The sequence below is a fragment of the Solanum stenotomum genome, chromosome 2 (assembly GCF_019186545.1).
Source record: "Solanum stenotomum isolate F172 chromosome 2, ASM1918654v1, whole genome shotgun sequence".
Taxonomy (NCBI): domain Eukaryota; kingdom Viridiplantae; phylum Streptophyta; class Magnoliopsida; order Solanales; family Solanaceae; genus Solanum; species Solanum stenotomum.
Window position 1 is genome coordinate 69,453,124 of NC_064283.1, and position 21,031 is coordinate 69,474,154.

The window sequence follows — 21,031 nt, forward strand, 5'->3', positions numbered from 1 at the left end:
GTAAGTGGGACCCACAAGTTCAAACGTTAAACAGTAAAAGAGCCTCTCACATGTATGACCTGGCATTGTCTCACATTATTTTAAAATTAAATTTTCTCAACAGTTAATATTCTTGTAGACAACAATGTATTAATCAACCTATAATCGACACGTGTCCCCTACCTTTTTCAGTATAAATTTACAGCCTCATCTTCATATGTCTCTTGCCACATAAAAAACACACACACACAAAGTAGTACAACAACATTAAAGCTCTTTTAAACAAATTTTAGTTATTTTTTCCTTCAATGGAGAAAATATTTCTTTTACTATGTCTTATTATTATTATTACGAGTAATTCTATTAATGTTGATGCAAGACATCACATTTCCAAGAAAACAAAGAGCAAAAAAGTTAATAATGCTCCTAGTCCTATCGAAGGTAGCGTAAACGAACCATCACCATCACCATTATCACCACCAGTATCACCAGTTTCTTCACCTAGTAGTAATGTAGTACCGTCCGACCCGAGTTACGGAGGGGGCCCCGCATTGAACCCGGAAGAGGACTGCATTTTCGATGTCATGGAGTATGGAGCCGCTGGGGACGGCTCCACGGATGACACCGAAGCGTTCGTCGCGGCTTGGAAAGCCGCGTGTCAAGTTGAATCCGCGGTGCTATTGGCTCCCGCGGACCGTATTTTTATGATCACTTCTACTATTTTCTATGGTCCTTGCAAGCCAGGACTCGAATTTCGCGTAAGAATATACATACATAGTTCTTCTATCTGTTTCAATTTATACGACAATTTTTTTTTTTTTTGAATTGTGTTTGGTTTTTTTTTTTTTTTGTGAAATAGGTAAATGGGGTGTTAATGACACCAGAAGGACCAGATTGTTGGCCTAAAAAAGATAGTAAAAGGCAATGGATTGTGTTTTATAAACTTGATAATATGACTTTTACTGGTACTGGTACTATTGAAGGTAATGGTGAAAAATGGTGGGAACTCCCTTGCAAACCTCACAGGGTAAGTCACTTTTTTTTTTTCGGTTTCGGTTATCTTATTATTTTATTGTTGTTTTCTGCTTAATGCTATTCCGTCTTTTATATCGTTTCGTTAGAACGAGGGTGTTATGGAAACAGTCTGTATATTCATTTAAGATAGGAATAAAGTCTGCTATATGTCTTTGTTCTTTTTAAACCCTGCCTATGAAATTACGTTGTTGATGTTGTTGTTTTAAAGAGTCCCGTGAGTGTCCTTCTATCTGTCTCTATCTCTATTTTCTAATTGGATTATTTGTTTAGAAATAGGATTTATCTGATGTATAGTTTCATTTTTGGTCTAATTATATTTTCAGATTTAGAAATAATTGAATTTTAAATTATTTATTTATCGTAACAGAAATATTTATGACTTGTTTTAAGTCGTAACTTATTTTTTGTATCCGATAAAATATACTGCATTAATTGAGACAGTGAAAATATCATTTATTAGAGATTAATAATCAAGTTATTAAATGGTCTTTTTTACCTTACTAAATTAAAATGTCATTTATTAGCGATTAACTATCAAAGTTAGTATTAAATAGTGTTTATGTACTGCAATTGTCTTTTAACCAACTAAATTGAAATATCATTTATTAGAGATTAAGAATAAATGTTACTACTAAATAGTTTTACTTACAATTATCTTTTAATTGATCGATTTATGTAAATAATTTTTTATACTATGATCAGTGTACAAAACTTAAACTCGGACAAATATACTCATATCAATAAGCATAAAGTTAGACAATTCTCGTGAATATATGTATGGTAATCAGTACAATTTCTTTTGTCAAATTTCAGGGACCTAATGGCTCAACTTTACCTGGACCATGTGACAGCCCTTCTGTAAGTTACATTCACCCATCATTTGTACGAGTTCAATAAAATTCAATTATTTTAGTTATCATGTAATGACTTTTTTTAAAAAATATATATATTTTTAACAGATGATAAGATTTTTCATGAGCTCAAATTTAACGGTGCGAGGTTTAAGAATACAAAATAGTCCTATGTTCCACATGAAATTCGATGGATGCGAAGGAGTATTGATAGACCAATTATCGATTTCTTCGCCTAAGCTTAGCCCAAACACCGATGGAATTCATATCGAGGACACCAAGTCTGTAGGAATCTACAACTCCGTCATAGCTAATGGTACAAAATGAACCTTTAACGTTAATGATATGATTCATTTTTTCTTAAATTTTGTGTTGAGTCAAACAGTGGGCGAAACGAATAATAACAATAATGTAATGTATGATTGTGTCAGGGGATGATTGCATATCAATTGGGCCTGGTTGTTCAAATGTTGAGATTGAAGCAGTCACATGTGGGCCTAGTCACGGGATCAGGTACTTTATGTTTCTACTTTTTTCTAAATACTCAATTTTTATAATATAAACTTATAATATAAAGTATAAATAAATAAATAAAACATACAAAAAGCTGAATCTTTATTTTCCTAATTAGTGTAATAAATCTGTCTTTTTCTTTTATAATCTTCTTAATTAATCATGTCAACCTATCTTAGAGTAAATCAAATATTTTTCATCTAGTGTTCCGTACCGACTTTGAAATTTGATTAATTTTCATCATCAAGTGATTGTCGAAAACAACCTTGCTACCTTCACAAGGTAGGGGTAAGGCTGCGTACAGACCACCCTCCTCATACCACATTTGTGGGATTACACTGAGTATATTGTTGTGTGTGCAGTATTGGGAGCCTAGGGGTGCACAATAGCCAGGCATGTGTGTCGAACATAACGGTCCGCAACACCATTATTCGAGATTCGGATAATGGAGTCCGGATCAAGACATGGCAAGGAGGTTCTGGATCAGTAACAGGACTATCATTTGACACAATTCAGATGGAAAATGTGCGCAACTGCATCATCATAGACCAATACTATTGCCTCTCAAAAGGCTGTCGGAACGAGACGTCGGCTGTAAGTGTGGGCGACATCTCGTACCGGAACATCAAGGGCACCTACGATGTGAGGAGTGCCCCCATACACTTTGCCTGCAGTGACACTGTAGCCTGCACTAATATTACAATGTCTGAAGTTGAACTCTTACCACATGAAGGCGAGCTCATGGAAGATCCTTTCTGCTGGAACGCTTATGGAATTCAGCAAACGTTAACGATACCTCCCATTGATTGCTTGCAAGATGGAATGCCACTGGCAATTGGAGAGGCTGTTGACTATTCCTGCAGTATCTGATGATCAATTGATCGATCGATCGAGGAGTTCACAAATGTTAATTATAGCTTTATGTAAAGTTTACTTACTAGCTAGGCTGGTTTCTATCTCACTTATACTATTTTGTACTAGCAGATATGGTCTATTTTAATGACCTATTGTCTGTACTAGAGAATGAAATGTCTACTAATAAAATGATTAGTTTGAAGAGCTTCTCTATCGATCATTTCCATCACAATTTCCAAAAATCAACAACTAAGAACTGTGTAGCGCGCAGAGTGGACACATATAAAAGGAATAAGATGAAAGAAAGATACCAACAAATGCAGAGAGAGTTAAGATTTACCGCAGAGATATGCTCCCGTTATCTGTAAGGACGAAAAATACCAAATCTAACAGTTGAAATTACAAAGGATAAGGTTTAGTTTGATACTCACAGTGAAAAAAACTGTATGAAGACATTGCAAGTGCCTGGCGGAAAGTAATCACCTTGCTTTACACTGCCCTTCCAAGATATCACGGTAGGGGCCAGCGTAACAGTTTGACAGAATGCAGGTTGGGACTTTGATAGTTAATAAGGAAGGAAAAACAGCAGGCTATTTCCCCTTTTAGAAGTCATTGGCAATGAACATGAACAAAAGCATCAAATTCAAATCTTAATGTCTTCAATGAGGGAAAAAGTAGCTAGAATTATCACAACCACAATGCTAGCAACAACAACAACAACAACATACCCCGTGTAATCCCACAAGTGAGGTCTGGGAAGGATAGAGTATACACAAACCTAACCCCTCCCTTGGGAGGTAGAGGTTGTTTTCAATAGGCCCTAGGCTCAAGGAAAAGCATATCAAATCAGTTACTAAAGGAAGCATGACAAATCATTCTGAAAAAAGGAATAGTAACTACAACAAAATAATGCAACAGTCGAAGTACAAGAGATTGTATATAGTAAAAGAAATCAAAGGACAAGAATCTACATGAGAAATACTACCACAACAACAATGCTAGCGTTTGACAAAAAAAAAATCCTCAATAGAGCTAAGAATTGGGAATTACAAAAATAAAAGTTAAATTAATTAGAAAATCAGACTTAAGAGGGATCCTTACAATGCTTTACAAACTATCATATGTTTTCTTTCCCCTTCATCTTTCTTTTATGGTTGAACAATTCATCCTCGATCATTCTATTAGACTTAAGAGGGCTCCTTGGCATCGTTTTGATGATGATCAGCAGTAATCTACCTTTTCTTCCATTTGAAGAGCTCATTATGTTGAAGGAAATTCATCAGCCAGAGGGATGGATGCAGGAAAACTGGATAAAAGAAACTGCGACAAACCATCCGTGTCTGTTAATAACAGAAAATCAGGATTAGTGGAAATGTGCCACAGAGACATGAAGGTTAGCAATCAGTGGCTCATTTTGGATCTCATATAGTAATTGATAAATGTCAAATGGTATAACACTGGGATAAGCCGTAAACTGAAAATGCAACACACTGCAAATTAGAAAATAACATAGCTATGTAGCTTTAACATATACTACAATTGGTTTTTGTCTTACTCAAAATTAATATCATTTAATGAAACCATTTTTGAAGTTATAAGTAGCACTGTAGCAGTACAATGACATTTCTGTTTTGTACACTTGGAGCGATAATGTTATACTGGATTTGATGCACTTGAGCCGAGGGTCTTTCGGAAACAGCCTCTCTACCTCCATGAGGTAGTAATAAGGTCTGCGCACACTCTACCCTCCCAAGAACCCACTTCGTAGGATTTCACTGGGTATGTTGTTGTTGTTGGAGCGATAATGTTCTTGTTGATCACCAATCTGTATATTCAAAAGCTAACTCTTCATACTGCACATGGAACTTATCATCTGCCTTCTAAAAGGAAAACCGTGCATTTTAGTCGCTGAAAATCTCAAAAAATGTCATCTTCGGTGCCTCAGTTTTTAGCTTTCGTATATAGAAATAACTTTTGAAACAAACAAAAAGAGGAGGAAAACTAAGGTTTCTGTCATTCCATAATTATTTCGTCTTTGCAGTTAAAAAGTTAAGTTTGTTGGCGCTAAACATATTCCACTTCAAATACTTCTCTGATTAGAACAACTCAATGATCATCATTCTTCTTATTACAAATGCCAGCAGCAGTCTTCCTTTCCCAAGGGTAACAATCAAAATTTTAATTTCTTTTTTATTTCAAGAAGCAGACCTCTATTGTCACATTAAATTAAGCTTATTTACGTATATGATCAATCACTATAATTTATAAAGACTAGACATACTTAATCACATAAATTCTAAACTACAGACGCAATGCACAACCATATAAAAGGAAAAACTAAAAAAAATACATAGAGAGAGACAGAGTGATAGTTAAGCTTTAATGTAGAGATACGTTCAATTATCTGTAAGGCCAAATAAGTTTCATTTCCCACCATTTTGAACTCTTCCATTCCCCATTCATACCAATCCAAATTCAACAGAAATTGCAAAGGATAAGGTTTGGTTTGATACTCACATTTAAAAAAATGAAAGATGAAATCGCAGGCGTCTGAAGGAGAGATCATCTTTTTCTCAAGCCTGTTACGCAACCCATAAGTTATAGCATGCAACTCCTTGCCTTTAAAATCTTCACTCCCATTGAAAATTTTTCGAACATAATCAAGCTCTTCTATTAGAGTTTCCTCACCCCAGTCCTTTGAACAATGCATGTATGCGTCTCTAACAAATCCAAACATTTCACTAGAATGACCACAACCAAGACAGTGAAGTTGCATCTCAGTTGTTCCAGATGGCCCATTGATACTTGGACCTGGCTTTATAAGATTTCTCTGAACAGCGCAAACAGCATGACACCAGTGTGAACATCTGTCACAGCCTACCCAACGACAAGTATTAGTGGCATAATCGAAGTTAGAACATACTATACACATGCATACAGAGCAGAATCCGTTGTTTCTCGAACAAATTTTGCATTTACAATCATCAGCAGGTAACACACTTTTGCATCGTATGTTCCGACACCTTTCATGTGAAAAAATCTCAATCAATTCAGTAGCTTGAAGGTGATTTTCCAAAGATAAGAAACTTCTATGGCCCGTTTTTATGGCAACAAAAATTTGTAGTTGAGTCGTATTACACTCTAAGAGAGTCTCAACAGTAAGATCAGATCTCCGATGAAGCATATTCTGAAGGCTGACCAAAAGGTCTTTCTTCTCAGGAATTGCAATTAGGCTTCTCAAGTAATCCTTTGTTGATTCAACCGTTTCATCAGGAAGCTCCTGCAGAATCTGAGCCATAAGAGGAACAGACTCTGAAACTATCTCCGCAAGGATTCTCTCAGGCTGAGAAAATTGGAGTGCTCTTCCTACTTCAATACTTCCTCTTACTCTCGAATCACCAGTAGGTCTTACAGGAAACTCGAATGAGAAATATGAATTGCTATCCGAGCTACTGATCCTATCAACATCATTATCCTTATTGACCTGCAGTCTACAACTTAAAGCTAAACTACTTCCACCAGGATGACCTGGCAATGTACAATCCCTTACTTCAACTGGCCTAAACTTGCTAAAAACCGACCAGTTAACTCCCTCCCCGGAATACTCACTATCCTCTTTTGAACTCAGGGTAAGTGAGTAGCTAAGGTTATGGGAAAACGGATGGGAATAACACGACGACAAGGACCCATTCCTGAAATACCCAATCCTTGTGTTGTTATTTGATGGTTCCACTGATTGTAAACTCCTACTAATGCTAGGGCAAGATAAAGAAAGATCAAAGATTCCATCTTTTAGCTTCTTTTCTCTAATTTCTGCCTGAATCTCCTCATTCTCAGCTACCCTTTTAGAGGAAAGATCAAAGATTCCATCTTTTGATATCTTTTCAGTAATTTCTGTCTGAATTTCCTCATTTTCAGCTACCCTTTTAGAGGAATTCCCTTTATACTCATTTAACTGAAGAAAATTCCTATCTACCCATATGTTGTTTTCCTCATTCTGATCATCAAAAACAATTTTTTCTTTACCCTTATAACTAACCATATTTCCCCTCAAAATAATTCAAGAAATTCTTGTCAAAAACTTGTTTACCTGGAAAACCCAGTTTGGAATTTTCAAAACAACAAGTCCCTAGCAGCCATTTTGCATTTGATATGCCAAGAAATTGAACACCCTTTTCCTGGAAATCTCCCAAATTGAAAAATTCGGAGCTAAAAGTTTATTCAGTTCATACCTGTCCCGCGTCTTCACACGCACACTCTCTCTCTCTCGGACGAAGCTAGAAAGGATTACGTAATTTATATATAATTAGATTTTTTTTTTTTGATATATACGGTAGATATTGAATTTATATTAGCTGTTTATTTTGTGTGTTTATCTTTTATATTTCGCATCCTTATCGAAATTTTTGACTTCATAAGTCATAAAGTTGTTTGTTATTGATTTTCTATTGAAATTAATTTTTATGTTTTTTTTTTTAATTTTTGTATGATAATATTAACTTTTGTGTAATAATATTTATAAGAAATATATTATGTATAATTAAATTTTAAAATATTTATGATAACCATCATTAATGTCATCTGTAGTAACTTTTGAGTAAGAATATTTAAAAGAAAAAATATTGTGTTTAAATAGTGTTCATCATCTATGATGGTCACTTTACGAGGAAAGACTATTGATATTTGCCCTTTTTTTACATTCACATTCCTTTTGTTTATACTTTTCATGTTCCTATTTATATGTTACTCTTCTTAAAAATAAATAATCTTTAATATTTGTCATTTCATAAGATCAATGTATTAATGACAATATTCTTTCTATTTTATCCTTCTTCAACCTCAAAAAATAATGTATTTTTAAAGGATTCAACACAGATGCGGCGACATTTTTAGTTACTAGGAAGCAACTTAGACAATAGAAATATTACCAACATTTTACTCATTTGGAAATCGAAGACCCTTGCCTCCTCTGCAAATGCAACAATGTTGTAAATATGTAACATCTAACACTATGTAATTAACCAAAGTTCACAAAAAAATCATCACCAAATTGAATATATAATAGAATCCCAAATAGTACTAAACATCAACAAAACAAGCTAGAAATATATATACATACATACCCCATAATGATTCATGAAAAATATATAATAGTACACTAAATAGTAAATACTAAATCCCATTTACCTCTCTTTTCTCTTTTGTATTCTCTATTCAATGTGAAAAATCACCATATCTTCAATCAAACTAGGCACAAAATATCAACAAGAAACTACAATATCCTTCTTTTTTATTTCGCGGACGTATCTTCCCTCCTCGATTGCCTCTGGTGGTGTCGTTTGTTGTGATGACGGGGGACACCACCAAAGGTCACGGGGTCAAATCCTCGGAGACGATTAGCTTCCTTAGGATCAACTACACATTCAGATAGAGGGACCTTGTATCGTGTCCGGTCATAGCAGTATGAATATTGCAAGTGCTTTTTTCGAAACCTCTCCATTTTTTGTCTTTGATCAGGGGATATTTCAGTTGGAATGGATGCAGAATTCTGCACAATGTCACATTTGAGAGACAATTCAATTGGATCAACTGCACATCCGTGGAGGACGAAATCGGAGAACTTGGCGACGTAAGGGGCATATTTGTAATTGACTTTGTATTTTCCCCCTTTGGTAGCCCAACTAGAACCATCCCATATTGTAGCATATAAAGACATTGGCTTAGAAGGGAAGTCCCCACCCATTGCTTGTGTCCTCTTGATCTCTCTTATAGGTACATTATCTACATAAAAGCTGCAAAAAAATGCACAAAACCAAACAAAATATAATCAATTGTTGGATAACAACATATCCAGCGTAGTTCCACAAAATAGGGATTGGGGAGGGTAGAATATACACAAACTTGACCTCTACGTACATATTAAGAGTGTGTTATGTCATTTTAATAAGATGTATAAGGTTAGAGTTTATGTTGATCAAACTAAAAGGAAAAGACTCTGGCTTTAGTACCTCTTGAACAAGGGATGACACTTTCATAGAGGCGGATTGAGAATTTGATCAATTTGATATGTTCAGTCTTTAAGGTTCTTAGTAATGACCTTATTGTACTTTTGAAATTACGAGTTCAGATTATAATATTTATTTGTTAATTTATTTTTTCCACATGTATATTGTGTTGAAAATACTGGATTCAGTTGAACGTGTAGCTACGAAGCTACATCTGTCACTAACACTGAATAAAGAACAAGACACATCTATTAGGAAGTTACTATATTTTTCATCATAACAAATAACATAAACAGAAGCCCAAAAAACAGGACAAATCATTTCCTGCAACCAAAATCAAGAAAAGCAATAAACGGTCTGGTCTAGTGGTCAATGAACTAAAAAAAAGGTTACAAGAGACTTCGATTTCAATCTCAATATAGATACTAAAGATGTTAGGTAAATTTCCCTCATCCACTTAAGTTTTGGGCAAACTTATCCGAAGTACTTATACTGGTGGGAGGTAACATGTATTTCATGATTAATGACAGACTGACGGTGTGTGAAAGCTAGCCCGACACCGTTTTCTTTTAAAAGGGGAGGTTGAATTAGGTACTTACATGATGTGGCTGTCAGTCCAAAGAATTGTGTATGTATGAAAATCTTCAGTTGGATCAAACCAAAGTCCATATCTTTCTTCTCTACCAACATTTGTGCTACCATTTCCATAAATATTAGTTTGAATTCTCCAATTTTTTGCTCTAATATTTCCCAAGAACTCAAAGTCAATTTCATCATGATTCTTCTCAAACATGTCTCCATTTGACATCTGTCAATAGTAACAAAAAAAATAAACAACAATAACATATTCAGTGTAATACACAAGTAGGGCCTGAGATCTGAAGAAGATAGAATATACGTGAACTACCATATAAATTAATTAAGCCATAATCTTAAACTAATTAAGATTAGCTATATATATCATCTTATTATAATTATTTTAACTATTTTTATTTGGTTGTGAACTTACTATAACCCTCCTCCTTTATCAAAACTTATAGTCTATCGTTATACATTGATTGAAGGGTCAGTTAAACATATTCATCGAAAATATACATAAATAAATTATTTGTTTTCAACTTACATAAAATGCAACAACCACTCCAGCAGTGTAATCTTCTGGTAATTTAATAGAAGCACTGAACAAGCCATGAAGGTACAAGTCTTGTGATACAAATCCAGCTCCTGCAAATTAATCTATTAATTTCCAAAGAAATAAATTCCCCCAAAATAAAATAACTAGTAGTACTACTCATCTGTTTCAATTTGTTTGACATATTTTGACTCAACATAATATTTTAAAATTTATAATCTTAAATATATCGTAACAATCATGTAAAACTAAAACAATTTTAAAACATGTGATCTTAAATATACATCAATATATCCCTCAATATAAAAAGTTCTATTCCATATTAACTGAATTTGTGAAGCAATACACACATTTTAAGAAAAACATTCAAGAACATCATTTAAACCATAATTTCCACTATTGCCCTTGGTGAAATCATAAATATAACTTTATAAGTTATGTAATTTATCTCGTAGAAAATATAAAACTTCAATAAATGAAAGGGCAAATATGAAAAAAAAAAATCAAACATCCATCTTGAACTTTAAACAATTCAATTATTTTGAACAATAAAAAAAAATAATCAAAAATACATTAAATATAGAATTCAGTAACTAAACCGAGTTATGAATTTGATGACTAACTCATAAACTTCAACTCCTGGCTCCGTCCCGAACATAAATAGTGTCAAACAAGTGAAAAATAAAATAAAATATGAACCTGTTCTTTCATCTAGAGAGATATGAACTGATTTTCCATCTTGAAGGACCATAAGATTATCATGACCAAAAAGTTGTGAATATCCTTCATGAAACGGCAATGTTTCGAGCTTTTCTGAAAATCCAGAAACTAATACAAGAACATAGCAAAATATAAAAAATTCCAGAAGAAAATTCACCATTTTTTGTAAAAAAATTTAAAAGGGAAGTTGAAGCTTATTATTATAGAGTTTTGTGGGTATTTATTTAATTTTTTGTAGAGTCGTATAATATAAAAAGTGTTTTTATGAGCTGTACATTGTTCATATAATATGGACAAATAAATCAGTTGGAATTTGGGAAAAGAGAAACGACAAAAAATATATATAAAAAAAAAAGGAGTTATTATTTGTTTTTTTCCAAATTAAGTGGCTAGTGAAAAATGAAGAGAAAATATAAGTAAATGGATATAATATACACACGGTACATATATACACGAAGATAAAGAAACCAAAAAAAGAATAAATTTCCTTTTATGTGGTTTGTTTGATTGGAGAGAAATGGTGGGAATTTTTTTTTTCTCTTATTTTAATAACTTTTTAATTTTAATAAATCATGTCGTAAATTTTTTTTTTTTTTTTAGTTTCGTGCAAAGTAAAGAGCAGATAAATAAATTAAAATGGAAGGAGTAAGTGGAAGTCATGTTTTGGATTTCGGTTTATGTGCCAATAATTGTTTTAGCGGCGGCAATAGCCACCATAAAAATTGAGAGATTATCAAAAGAAGATTTCGGCCAAAAAAACTAGGATATATTTTGGAAAAATCAAATTTTCATCGAAGAGAAGTCTATAATAGATTAAATAGGTCTACAAATAAATGAATCAGATCAATTTTCTTGAGAAAAGTCACAATTGTCACAAGCAAAAGTGTTAGTAATGAGAAAGGTTAATACTTGCTCTGCTACTCGAGGTTAAAATTTATAAATTATGATACGTGTATAGAATATACTTAATGTGTACAAGTCTATATTATCGATGTATGAGAAATAATACCTTGAGATGATTGAAGTTGGATAAAATTTTATGTGATTTGGTAAATAAAACAGAAATATCATTATATTACTTTCATACTTAAATAAGTTTGAATTTTATTTTTGAGAATGAAACTATATTTGTCAGAAAATATTTTATTTTTTAAAATAAAATTTATCGATCCTCATTACAGTTACAGGACATCGGACAAAAAATTTAGAATATATTTATATGATGTAATAATTTGTTATTAATTATACAAATACTCCTATTATTATTGAATTAATATAAACTGAATATAGACATTTGTAAATCAAGCGCCGAATACATAATTGAATAATTGATGGTCCAAAAAAGTGTGAAAAGTCAATTTGTTCAAGCCATAATTTAGCACACAAGTAAAGAATAAAGTTTACCAAAAGAAAATAAATGTAAATGTTGACTTGTCGTTCTTATGAGCATTTTTTAAAAAATTATTATAAGATGCTAATATTATCACAAATGAAAGCTAAGGCAGTGTGTTCGATACGAAAAAAAATATTAAATTATTTTCTAAGGAAAAAAAGTAATTTTTATTTTTTATGTTTGATATATAACTAAAGAAAAATATTTTAAAAATATTTATATATAATTTAGATAAATATTATGAGAGTTGAGGTTAACATGATTAATATTCGTTTTGTTTCATTTTGATTTTTCTATTTTGACTTAGCACGTTTTAAAAAAGTAATTAATTTTTAAAATTTTATGATCTTAAATTTAAAATACGTTAAATGTATCAAATACTTTTTAATTTAGTAATCATAAACATGTCATGTGAAAATTGAAATTAAAAAATTATTGAAAAAGAAAAAGACATTTTCTTAAAACAAATTTTAAAAAAATGAGATAAACAAATTAAAAAGTAAAGAATATGAAATGTTATTCGTAAAACACATTTTTTCTAATATTAATTTTTTTTTTTTGCAAAATTTCCCAAAAATATGGAGATTGACATGTGACACATTACTTGTGAAATACAAATGACGTGGCATTCTGGTTTCCATATCATCACTACACTTGACATCATGGATTTGAAGAATTCGGTTAAAATTCTTTTTTCTTTTTTGAAAAATTCGTTATAAGTTAAAATATTTGAAGACTTTTAACATCATGGATTTGAAGAAAAAGAGAAACAAATTAAACTTTTATTCAATGATTCACATGAAAAATAGTTCTATAACAATCCTCGAGCATAATAATATTTTATTATAACGATTAATTTTCTTTTTTCCTTTCATGTTATGTTATTTTTGTTGATTTAATTTACTTGTCATATTTTTTTAAAAATTATTAATGAAAAAAAATAAGAAATAGGTTGAAGAAGTATTGGAGAGAGGTGATTAGATAGGACGTGACACAACTTCATATTATCGAGGACATGACTCTAAATAAAATGAGTGAAGGTCATATATTAGTGTAAGGGATAGAAGTTGTAGTACTAGTCGTAGTCTTGTAGTTTTTGTCATATGTGGTTTATTGTGTTTTCAATTATCTAACTATTTTGATTTTTGTTAGTAGTCCTTTCTTGTAGACTTTGCATTGTTTTTCTTATACTATGCTTTCTTCATTGTTTTCTTATTTCTCTATTTGAGTTTGATACACTCTAGCAGTGGCGGAGTCATGCTATAGTCAGGGGGTTCTGAACCTTCTTCGGCGGAAAATTACATTATTTATATATGGTTAAAATAATTTTTTTAGGTATATATAATAGATGTCGAACCCCTTCGGCTACTTCATGTGTCTATTTCTTCAGATTTTGAACCCCTTTATCGAAAATCCTGATTACGCCACTACACTTGAGTACTCTAAAACGTGAGATCTTTCGAAAATAATTTCTCTTTCTCTACGGAATAGTGATAAAACTTGTGTACACTGCTATCCTCTCCAGGCCTCACAGAGTAAAATTTCAATGAATATATTATTGTTATTGTTAATTAACACTATTATCTTTTTCATTATATTAAATCTCAAATCGCTTTTATTAGGTAAAAATAAATATAAACTAATACTTATAAAAAAAATATGAATCAAGTATGAGATTGCCACCGAAAGTGCAATGAAACCAAAATTATAAAAGAAGAATATAAAATATTTGCAATATGGTAGGGTTCTATCTACACATTCATTTCACCTACTCCATTTTAATTTCTTCTTATTCTAAAACTAAAGTACTTTTGTTGCTTTTTTGTAGGCCCTTTTAGTTACCTTTTCCAAGACAACTATAAATCACAAAAGCCATTATTTAAATAATTTAAAAATGGTTTTATATTGATTGTATTCCTCTATCTGCTTTTAATTATAGATTTTGATTCAAGCTTTAGATATAATGAACTTACTCATAAGAGTGCTTTCTCTCTCTATATATAAGCTAGATATATATGATACAAATTTTAATTAATTGAATCACTGAATTTTAAATATCAAATACCATAGTAAAATACTCAATCGTATAATCCAAGCTTTTTTTTAAAAAAAAAATCTAAAAGAGAGAGTGAGGGAAACCTACATGAAACAAAACATTTTCCAATGAAATCGTGCACAAATTCATATTTTATATGAGGTAAAATTGCAATATATATATATATATATTTCAAAATATCTAATGTTTCAAGAGTATGATTTTTTTTAACTTAATTACATCTTGAGAGTGTAAATTATTTTACATTATCAATATAATTTAAGTGATTGCAACAATTACCTAATCACCATATTGACGTCCACTTTAGACATTTAAGTAATTTGTTTCGAAATAATTTAATAGAATAAATTATTTCCACTATTAAAATAGTATTGTATTATTTTAAAAAGTAAATATTAAAAGTGTCAACGTCTTTCAACAAAAATTTTTGACAAAACATGAAAGCAAACGAAAAAAGAGCTAGTGATAGAGAGTGGCACGAGTGCCAACTTATCATTGATTGTTACATTTTTTTGGATAAGAATAGAAATATTGAATTGCCAAAAGCCAACTTGTCACTAATTAATGAAAATGAAATTATCACAAGTTTCGAGGCTTATTAGGAGTCGGACTAAATTCAAATCCGCACCTCATAGAGGTGGGGTTGGTAAAACGTTCTTCCTAATAAAGGCGATTTTATATTTAAGGAGACTTGAACTCAGACATTTGATTAAGAATGAAGGAGTATTTACTACTCTATCACAACTCTTGTTGACCAATGCTTTTCTTTTAAATGAGCTTTACATGACTTACATTTGAATTATTTGATACCGTAATATGAATACTGAATAGCGAATGAGAAAACAGAAAAATGAAAAATTAAGAGATGTTGAGATCTCTTGTACAGTTGGGGCCCAGCTAACTTCATGTTGTATTTATTAGGATTTTTATAGATATAAGAAGAAACTTCCATAAATAAGCAAAAAGAAATGGGATTTTTTTGAAATGTGACATTTCATTACCAAAGTGTCTACTTCAAACTAATAATGAAAATTTAACAAAGAAGCATTTACTCCATGGGAGGGACCCAATTGAAAATAATCAAAGTTTACGTGTTGAGTTGGTAACATTTGACATTTTGAGGAGTCCCCACATAAATTAGTGATTTTGAGGATTAACATGATCATGATCTATAGTGAACTTATATATTAATATATAGGGAAAAGGCATAAATTGCCCCCTAAACTTGTACCCAAAAGTCACTTACACACTTTAATTAATGGGGCGATCTATTACACACCTTAAGTACATAAAAATGTATTTAATTCCCCCTTCCGTCACCCAACCCTGGACATTATGCATCGAGTGAGAGCTACTCGCCTCCTAGTGAAGCCACATAGTAAAAGACCCCAACCCCATTCATTTGACCCAAACCCATTTCTTTTCACCCAAATCCATTTTATTTTACCCTAGTCCATTTATTTCACCCACCCTAATCGTAAATTTCGCCTGTAAATCCTAATTTTAGCTAAAGATTTCTTCGATTTTGTAGTGTTTTTAAAGCATCCTTGTAGTTTTAATCATCTAATCAAGTTTTCACTGTCATATTTGAAGAACGTTAGTGTGTTGTCGATCGAGGCGTTCATCGTTTGGTGGAAGCAAATCAGTGGTTACTAGGGTTTGGTGGGTACAATCAAGGCGTTCATCGTTCATAGTGTGTTGTCGTCTCCATATCTGAAAGGTCAGTCAGACATCTCTAGGGTTACTTCATAGTTCATACTTTTTAACTTAAGGTTATTTTGTCTTTAATTGTTTTTTCAAGTTTACTGTATGTCGTCTTTCATTCACATGATTCTCCTTTATTGTTGTATGAATTTTGTTGTTGTATGTGTTTTGTCGGATTGTTGAGGGTCAACTGTTAACATTATTTTCAGGTTAAAATGTCTTTTGAATTGATTACTTTGAGATTTTACCACGGTGGTGTTATGAAGATTGGAAAAAAGGGATACAAAGGGAAACCATATCATGGTGGATGAGTTTATGAGTTTTTAGATGTTGATACAGATAGGTTATCTTATTTTGAATTGAGGGATTGTCTGAAAGAGTTGGGGTATGAACCTAGACAATGTGTGTTGTATGTGAAACTTCCTAGAAGTACTGCAATGTTAGAAATTAAATCTGACTATGATACTACTTTAATTGCTGAGTGTTTGAGTCATGGAGATATTTTGGACTATTTTGTGTGTCACTTTATTGCTGATCCAGTTTTGGTCCCACCTTCATTGGAATATGGGGAAAGTGGAGTAGGTGAGGAAGCATCTCATAACACTGGGCCTAATGCATCTTTTGATGTTGAATTAGAACCAACACATCAGGTCCAAGAAAATGCCTCAAACCTTTCCCCTGCCCCTGCCCATGCCAATTCAAATATATCTTCTCCTGTACACTTATTCACTGCTCCAAATACTCTTCCTCTTGCTTATCAAACTCCAACTCCTATCCATCCTTCTACTGATCCTACTTTCCATCCTTCCTCTGATCCAATTCCTGACCCTGTCCATCCTTCTAATGAACAAGATTCAGATAGAGAATCTTTGAATGGGGGGGGGGGGATTTAATGGGAGTGATGTCGATGATGAGTTAAGAAGTTTTAGGGAGGAAATGAGTAAAAAAAGGGAAGGAAAATGGGAGAAAAAGCTCAATTGCCTGATCATGTCAAGTTAGGAATAGAAAAAAAGGCCAAATGCTGGGTATGATGAATCTACATGTGGTAATAGAAACAACTTAGAAGGTAAGCTAGCTGGTGATGAGCCTTATTATCCCTCAGATGAAGCTGTCAGTTTTGAAATAGATCCAGATGCTTTCAGTGATGATGAATGAGAAGAGGTTCAACAAAGAGAGAGAGTTAAGCCAAGAAGGAGAAAGAAGGTGAATAGAGTTGTATTTGATGCATCTGTTTTATTTAAAAATATATTTTGAACTGGTTTAGAGTCGCCACTTAATTTTTAAGAAAAAATCAAGAAAACTATTGTTTTCAAAAGACTAAAACAGTAAATCTATTGAAAACTATTAAAAGGGTTCGAGGTTCCTATTAATATTCTAGGAAGGTTTTTTAAAGCACCTAGAATATCCGCTAATGTGGTTATCCGACAATTAATCATTTGGCTAATTGATTTTGAAATAGAGCATGCATACTTAAATTAATTAAGAAGTAAACCGTTTAATACTTTAAAAAGATCTTAAAGGAGAAAGTGGATATTAAAAATATTATTTAAGTACAACATTTTGCAAATTTTCTTGAAAAAGCCTAGTAGAAAATTGTTTGCTTAATTTTAAATAGTTAATTCAAAATGATTATCTTTTGGGGAGTTGAATTTTTAGAATCTTAAGATTAATTTTAGCAAATAAAACATATAATAACAATTAAATAGATAAGGAAAGGAAGTTTGGGCCCAAGTCTGGATCTGTCCGCCTGGGCCAGTACTTGGGCCCATTTAAATCATTCGGTACCTGTCCTAGTCTAACATAAAATAGATATCTTTCTTTTGGGCCTTAGGCCCAATTCCTCCACCTGTCCTAAAAACTAACAAGTAATAGCAAATAAATGGGTTTAGGCCCAAAATAATAAAATACAATTTTTTCTGGAATTTAGGTGGGCCTTTCGGCCCATTTCTGCCACCATATACAACATATACACTTTGTGTATATTGCTGTAAATTCCGTATCAGTTACGAGGCCTGCAAATTTACTTCCGTTTTGCTTGTATATCATCCTCATATGCTTTGTATATCAGTTTCCTTGAACTTGGAATCGGGACGACTTTCAGTAAAGGGCGTTGGGCTACAAAGCCCAACAGAAAATGCCAGAGAAGAGGGTCCACGGAACCCACTCAATATATAGCTCATGCAAGGGCAAACAGAAGAAGTGGCAATTAGTGATATGAATTTTTTTTAAAACAAGTTATAAAGACTAATCTAAAATTTTTTTAAGGGAACAAAGTTTATACAGTAAAGCAAGCGAAAAGCATTATGTAAAAACAAATGGAGGAGAATTGAATACACATGACCGAGGACTAAGTCAAATTATGATAACAAATTGACCATTGTTTAGCAATTGAAGACAAAAACAAAAGGGGGCATAAATGATATAGCTTCAAATATCATTAGTTATATTAGGCCAACCAATCAAATATACTGCCGATGGAGGAAAACTAATTCAATTAAAGTAAAAGAAAAAAATAACAAGGTATTTTATTAGGAAAGATACAAATTTTGAATAAATTCATTGCTATTGAGAATAAACGGGACCCATTTTAAGGATGAATATCAATATATGTCTATTCTAATAGGGAGCACTTCACAACTAACAAATTTTGGTAAAATGGGCACTCACGCCTAAAGACAATAGATTAAGCATACTAGAGGAGAAAAACATAAGGAAGGATAGGTATTTCTTTCCAAGTGAGGCATCAGATATACCAAAAAAAAAAAAAAAATCACTTGGGTAAAGACACATAACCATATTACTGGACATAATCAAAGGTTAATACAAAAATCTAAACTTTTCTTCTAAAAGCAAACAAAACCTGAGGATTACAACACATGAATATGCATCAGCATTATAGACGAAAATATCATACATTTGCTAAAGATGACGATGCTTGTTGTAACACCTAAAATAGTGAAGGAGTCAATCTAAACAACCCATGTGTTAGCCTTTTTCCAAAGACAAAATCGAACATTCATAAAGTCATTTTAGAAACTCAGAGATGTGATTATCTCCTGATAGCTACGGAGTTCAGATTTCCACTCAAACATCTCAAACCATTTGATGTCAAATACCACAAAAGTAATCAGAAGACATGGAATCTCAAAAGAAATAAATGACTTAGCAATCTCAAGACTTAACCAAAAAAAAGCATGATGAACTCCGAGAAAACGAGAAGCCGAGAAGATGTCAAAATTCAACAAAGCAATATGCGAGATTAAGACTTGAACGAGCCAAGAAACATATATAGAAAAACGGGTTCAACAACATTCTAGTGAAATAGATTGGAGATAGGGAATGATAAAGACACAAAAGATAAACCTAAACTATTACAAGTCTAGATTCATATATTTAGTAATGGCATATAACATATAACATGATGATCAACAAGAAAGCTTAAACAGAAGAGGGAATAAGTCTGGAGATTCACATTCAAACTAAAAAAAAACTTCAGCTAGGAGCATTGAGGTCAAAATGAAGAAGAAACAAGAATGTAACCAAAGAATCCCCAACAAAAGCAAGTTCCACACATAGTATTTAAGATCTAAATAAAACGTGAATGAAGGACTAAGTATCACCTTTTCCTGGGCAGCGGCACCGAGACAGAACGAGCAGAGGAACGACAACTTCACTAACACAACGAGATTCCGATGAGTTTTGCAAGCGGCAAGCACAATAGAAAATTTGTTTATCGATTCTCGCTTGAGTGTAGCTACTCGTTTTTTCTTTTTATGTATACATTCTTGTATTTATATTTCCTTCAAAATTTCTCCAATATTTTCCTCCCCCAATTTTCACTGTTTTCTCTGACGATTATCTCTAATGCAATTTTTCAAACTCAAAAATCTCCACCTCCTTGGTAGTGGACAACAAACAACATATATAGAAGGGAGTAGGGTTCGGATTTTGGAGGGAAAGGGTGAAAAACGGATAGGAAAGGATCCATTCGAAATTCAAATGCCATCAATTTCTTTCACTATTGAAGGGAGGCATACTTTTTATGAAATTTTTGCCCTATTCCGGAAGAGGAAATGGGCAGACGCGTGCCTGCTCTTCTCTGCTCAGATTGTACGATGGAGAGGGATGTGAGGAGGACGGACACGCGCGAAGTCACCAGATCGATTTGATGGGCCGCTGAGCCGCGGTGGGCTGTTGCTGTTCATTTTTGGGCTGCTGCCCGTTTCTGTGAAGAAGAAGAACAGTGCAAATGGGGGGTCGTTTTTGGGCTGCTGCCCGTTATTATTTTAGTATTGTTGTGTTGTATTGTTATAATTGTAGGCTGTATGTCAGTGGGATGGGAATTAGGAGTGGAAAAATGGGTTCTTGGTGTTGAGGAGAATTGAGGTGGGCTAAAAAGAATAAGTGGAGTTGGGCTGATTGTTGGATTTTGAGAAAAGGCCCAAAATTTTGGTCCTTTAAAATTGAATAAGCTATAATTGGACTTAAACTTTGGCAATATGAATCTAAATTATGGTCAAATGTAGTCAAACATAGTTGATTAGGGTAAGTCCGACTAGAAATTAAACTAGATGAATTAATATAGATTAATTAATAAACTTCTTAATTTCAATGGAATAAAATAATTGACTTAATTATAAACCAAATAATTTAAAATATAAAATATTATATAACAAACTAATAAACCAAATATTTTAAGTAAAACTAAAATCTTTTTGAGACAATTTTCGAATAATCCTAAAATATCTCAATTATATGCATAATTATGAAATACATACATACATATAT

At 32.5% G+C, this 21,031-nt stretch overlaps 4 protein-coding genes across 4 annotated transcripts in view; 1 reads left to right on the forward strand and 3 right to left on the reverse strand.

Moving 5' to 3' along the window:
* The first annotated feature begins 264 nt into the window (after positions 1 to 264).
* Positions 265 to 3,437, forward strand: LOC125857049 (polygalacturonase At1g48100). The gene is made up of 6 exons (XM_049536722.1): positions 265 to 737; positions 839 to 1,006; positions 1,828 to 1,872; positions 1,974 to 2,181; positions 2,297 to 2,378; positions 2,741 to 3,437. Exons 1-6 carry the CDS (start codon positions 288 to 290, stop codon positions 3,246 to 3,248), a joined length of 1,461 nt encoding a protein of 486 aa, XP_049392679.1. The 5' UTR covers positions 265 to 287; the 3' UTR covers positions 3,249 to 3,437.
* Positions 3,438 to 4,350: 913 nt separating this feature from the next.
* Positions 4,351 to 7,496, reverse strand: LOC125856602 (protein OBERON 3-like). The gene is made up of 2 exons (XM_049536191.1): positions 5,751 to 7,496; positions 4,351 to 4,573 (listed from the first exon to the last, which is right to left on the reverse strand). The coding sequence occupies exons 1-2, from the start codon at positions 7,273 to 7,275 to the stop codon at positions 4,494 to 4,496; spliced, it is 1,605 nt and encodes a 534-aa protein (XP_049392148.1). The 5' UTR covers positions 7,276 to 7,496; the 3' UTR covers positions 4,351 to 4,493.
* A 764-nt stretch (positions 7,497 to 8,260) lies between these two features.
* Positions 8,261 to 11,313, reverse strand: LOC125856365 (probable xyloglucan endotransglucosylase/hydrolase protein 28). Its single transcript, XM_049535895.1, has 4 exons — positions 11,070 to 11,313; positions 10,362 to 10,462; positions 9,838 to 10,046; positions 8,261 to 9,025 (listed from the first exon to the last, which is right to left on the reverse strand). Exons 1-4 carry the CDS (start codon positions 11,248 to 11,250, stop codon positions 8,524 to 8,526), a joined length of 993 nt encoding a protein of 330 aa, XP_049391852.1. The 5' UTR covers positions 11,251 to 11,313; the 3' UTR covers positions 8,261 to 8,523.
* LOC125856363 (probable xyloglucan endotransglucosylase/hydrolase protein 28) overlaps positions 8,261 to 21,031 on the reverse strand; it is a 265,879-nt gene continuing 253,108 nt past the window's right edge. Inside the window, exon 5 of the mRNA XM_049535894.1 lies at positions 8,261 to 8,420. The gene's annotated coding sequence lies outside the window, so the exon portion shown is untranslated. The remainder of the gene's footprint in view (positions 8,421 to 21,031) is intronic.

Coding starts and splice junctions, on each gene's coding strand:
- LOC125856365 (XM_049535895.1), bottom strand. CDS start 11,250: ATGGTGAATTTTCTTCTGGAATTTTTTATATTTTGCTATGTTCTTGTA. Junction 10,463..11,069: donor CTCTCTAGATGAAAGAACAG/GTTCATATTTTA, acceptor ATTAATTTGCAG/GAGCTGGATTTGTATCACAA. Junction 10,047..10,361: donor GAGTGGTTGTTGCATTTTAT/GTAAGTTGAAAA, acceptor TACTATTGACAG/ATGTCAAATGGAGACATGTT.
- LOC125856602 (XM_049536191.1), bottom strand. CDS start 7,275: ATGGTTAGTTATAAGGGTAAAGAAAAAATTGTTTTTGATGATCAGAAT. Junction 4,574..5,750: donor CATCTTTCATTTTTTTAAAT/GTGAGTATCAAA, acceptor TGTTATTAACAG/ACACGGATGGTTTGTCGCAG.
- LOC125857049 (XM_049536722.1), top strand. CDS start 288: ATGGAGAAAATATTTCTTTTACTATGTCTTATTATTATTATTACGAGT. Junction 2,182..2,296: donor CAACTCCGTCATAGCTAATG/GTACAAAATGAA, acceptor TGATTGTGTCAG/GGGATGATTGCATATCAATT. Junction 2,379..2,740: donor GGGCCTAGTCACGGGATCAG/GTACTTTATGTT, acceptor TTGTGTGTGCAG/TATTGGGAGCCTAGGGGTGC.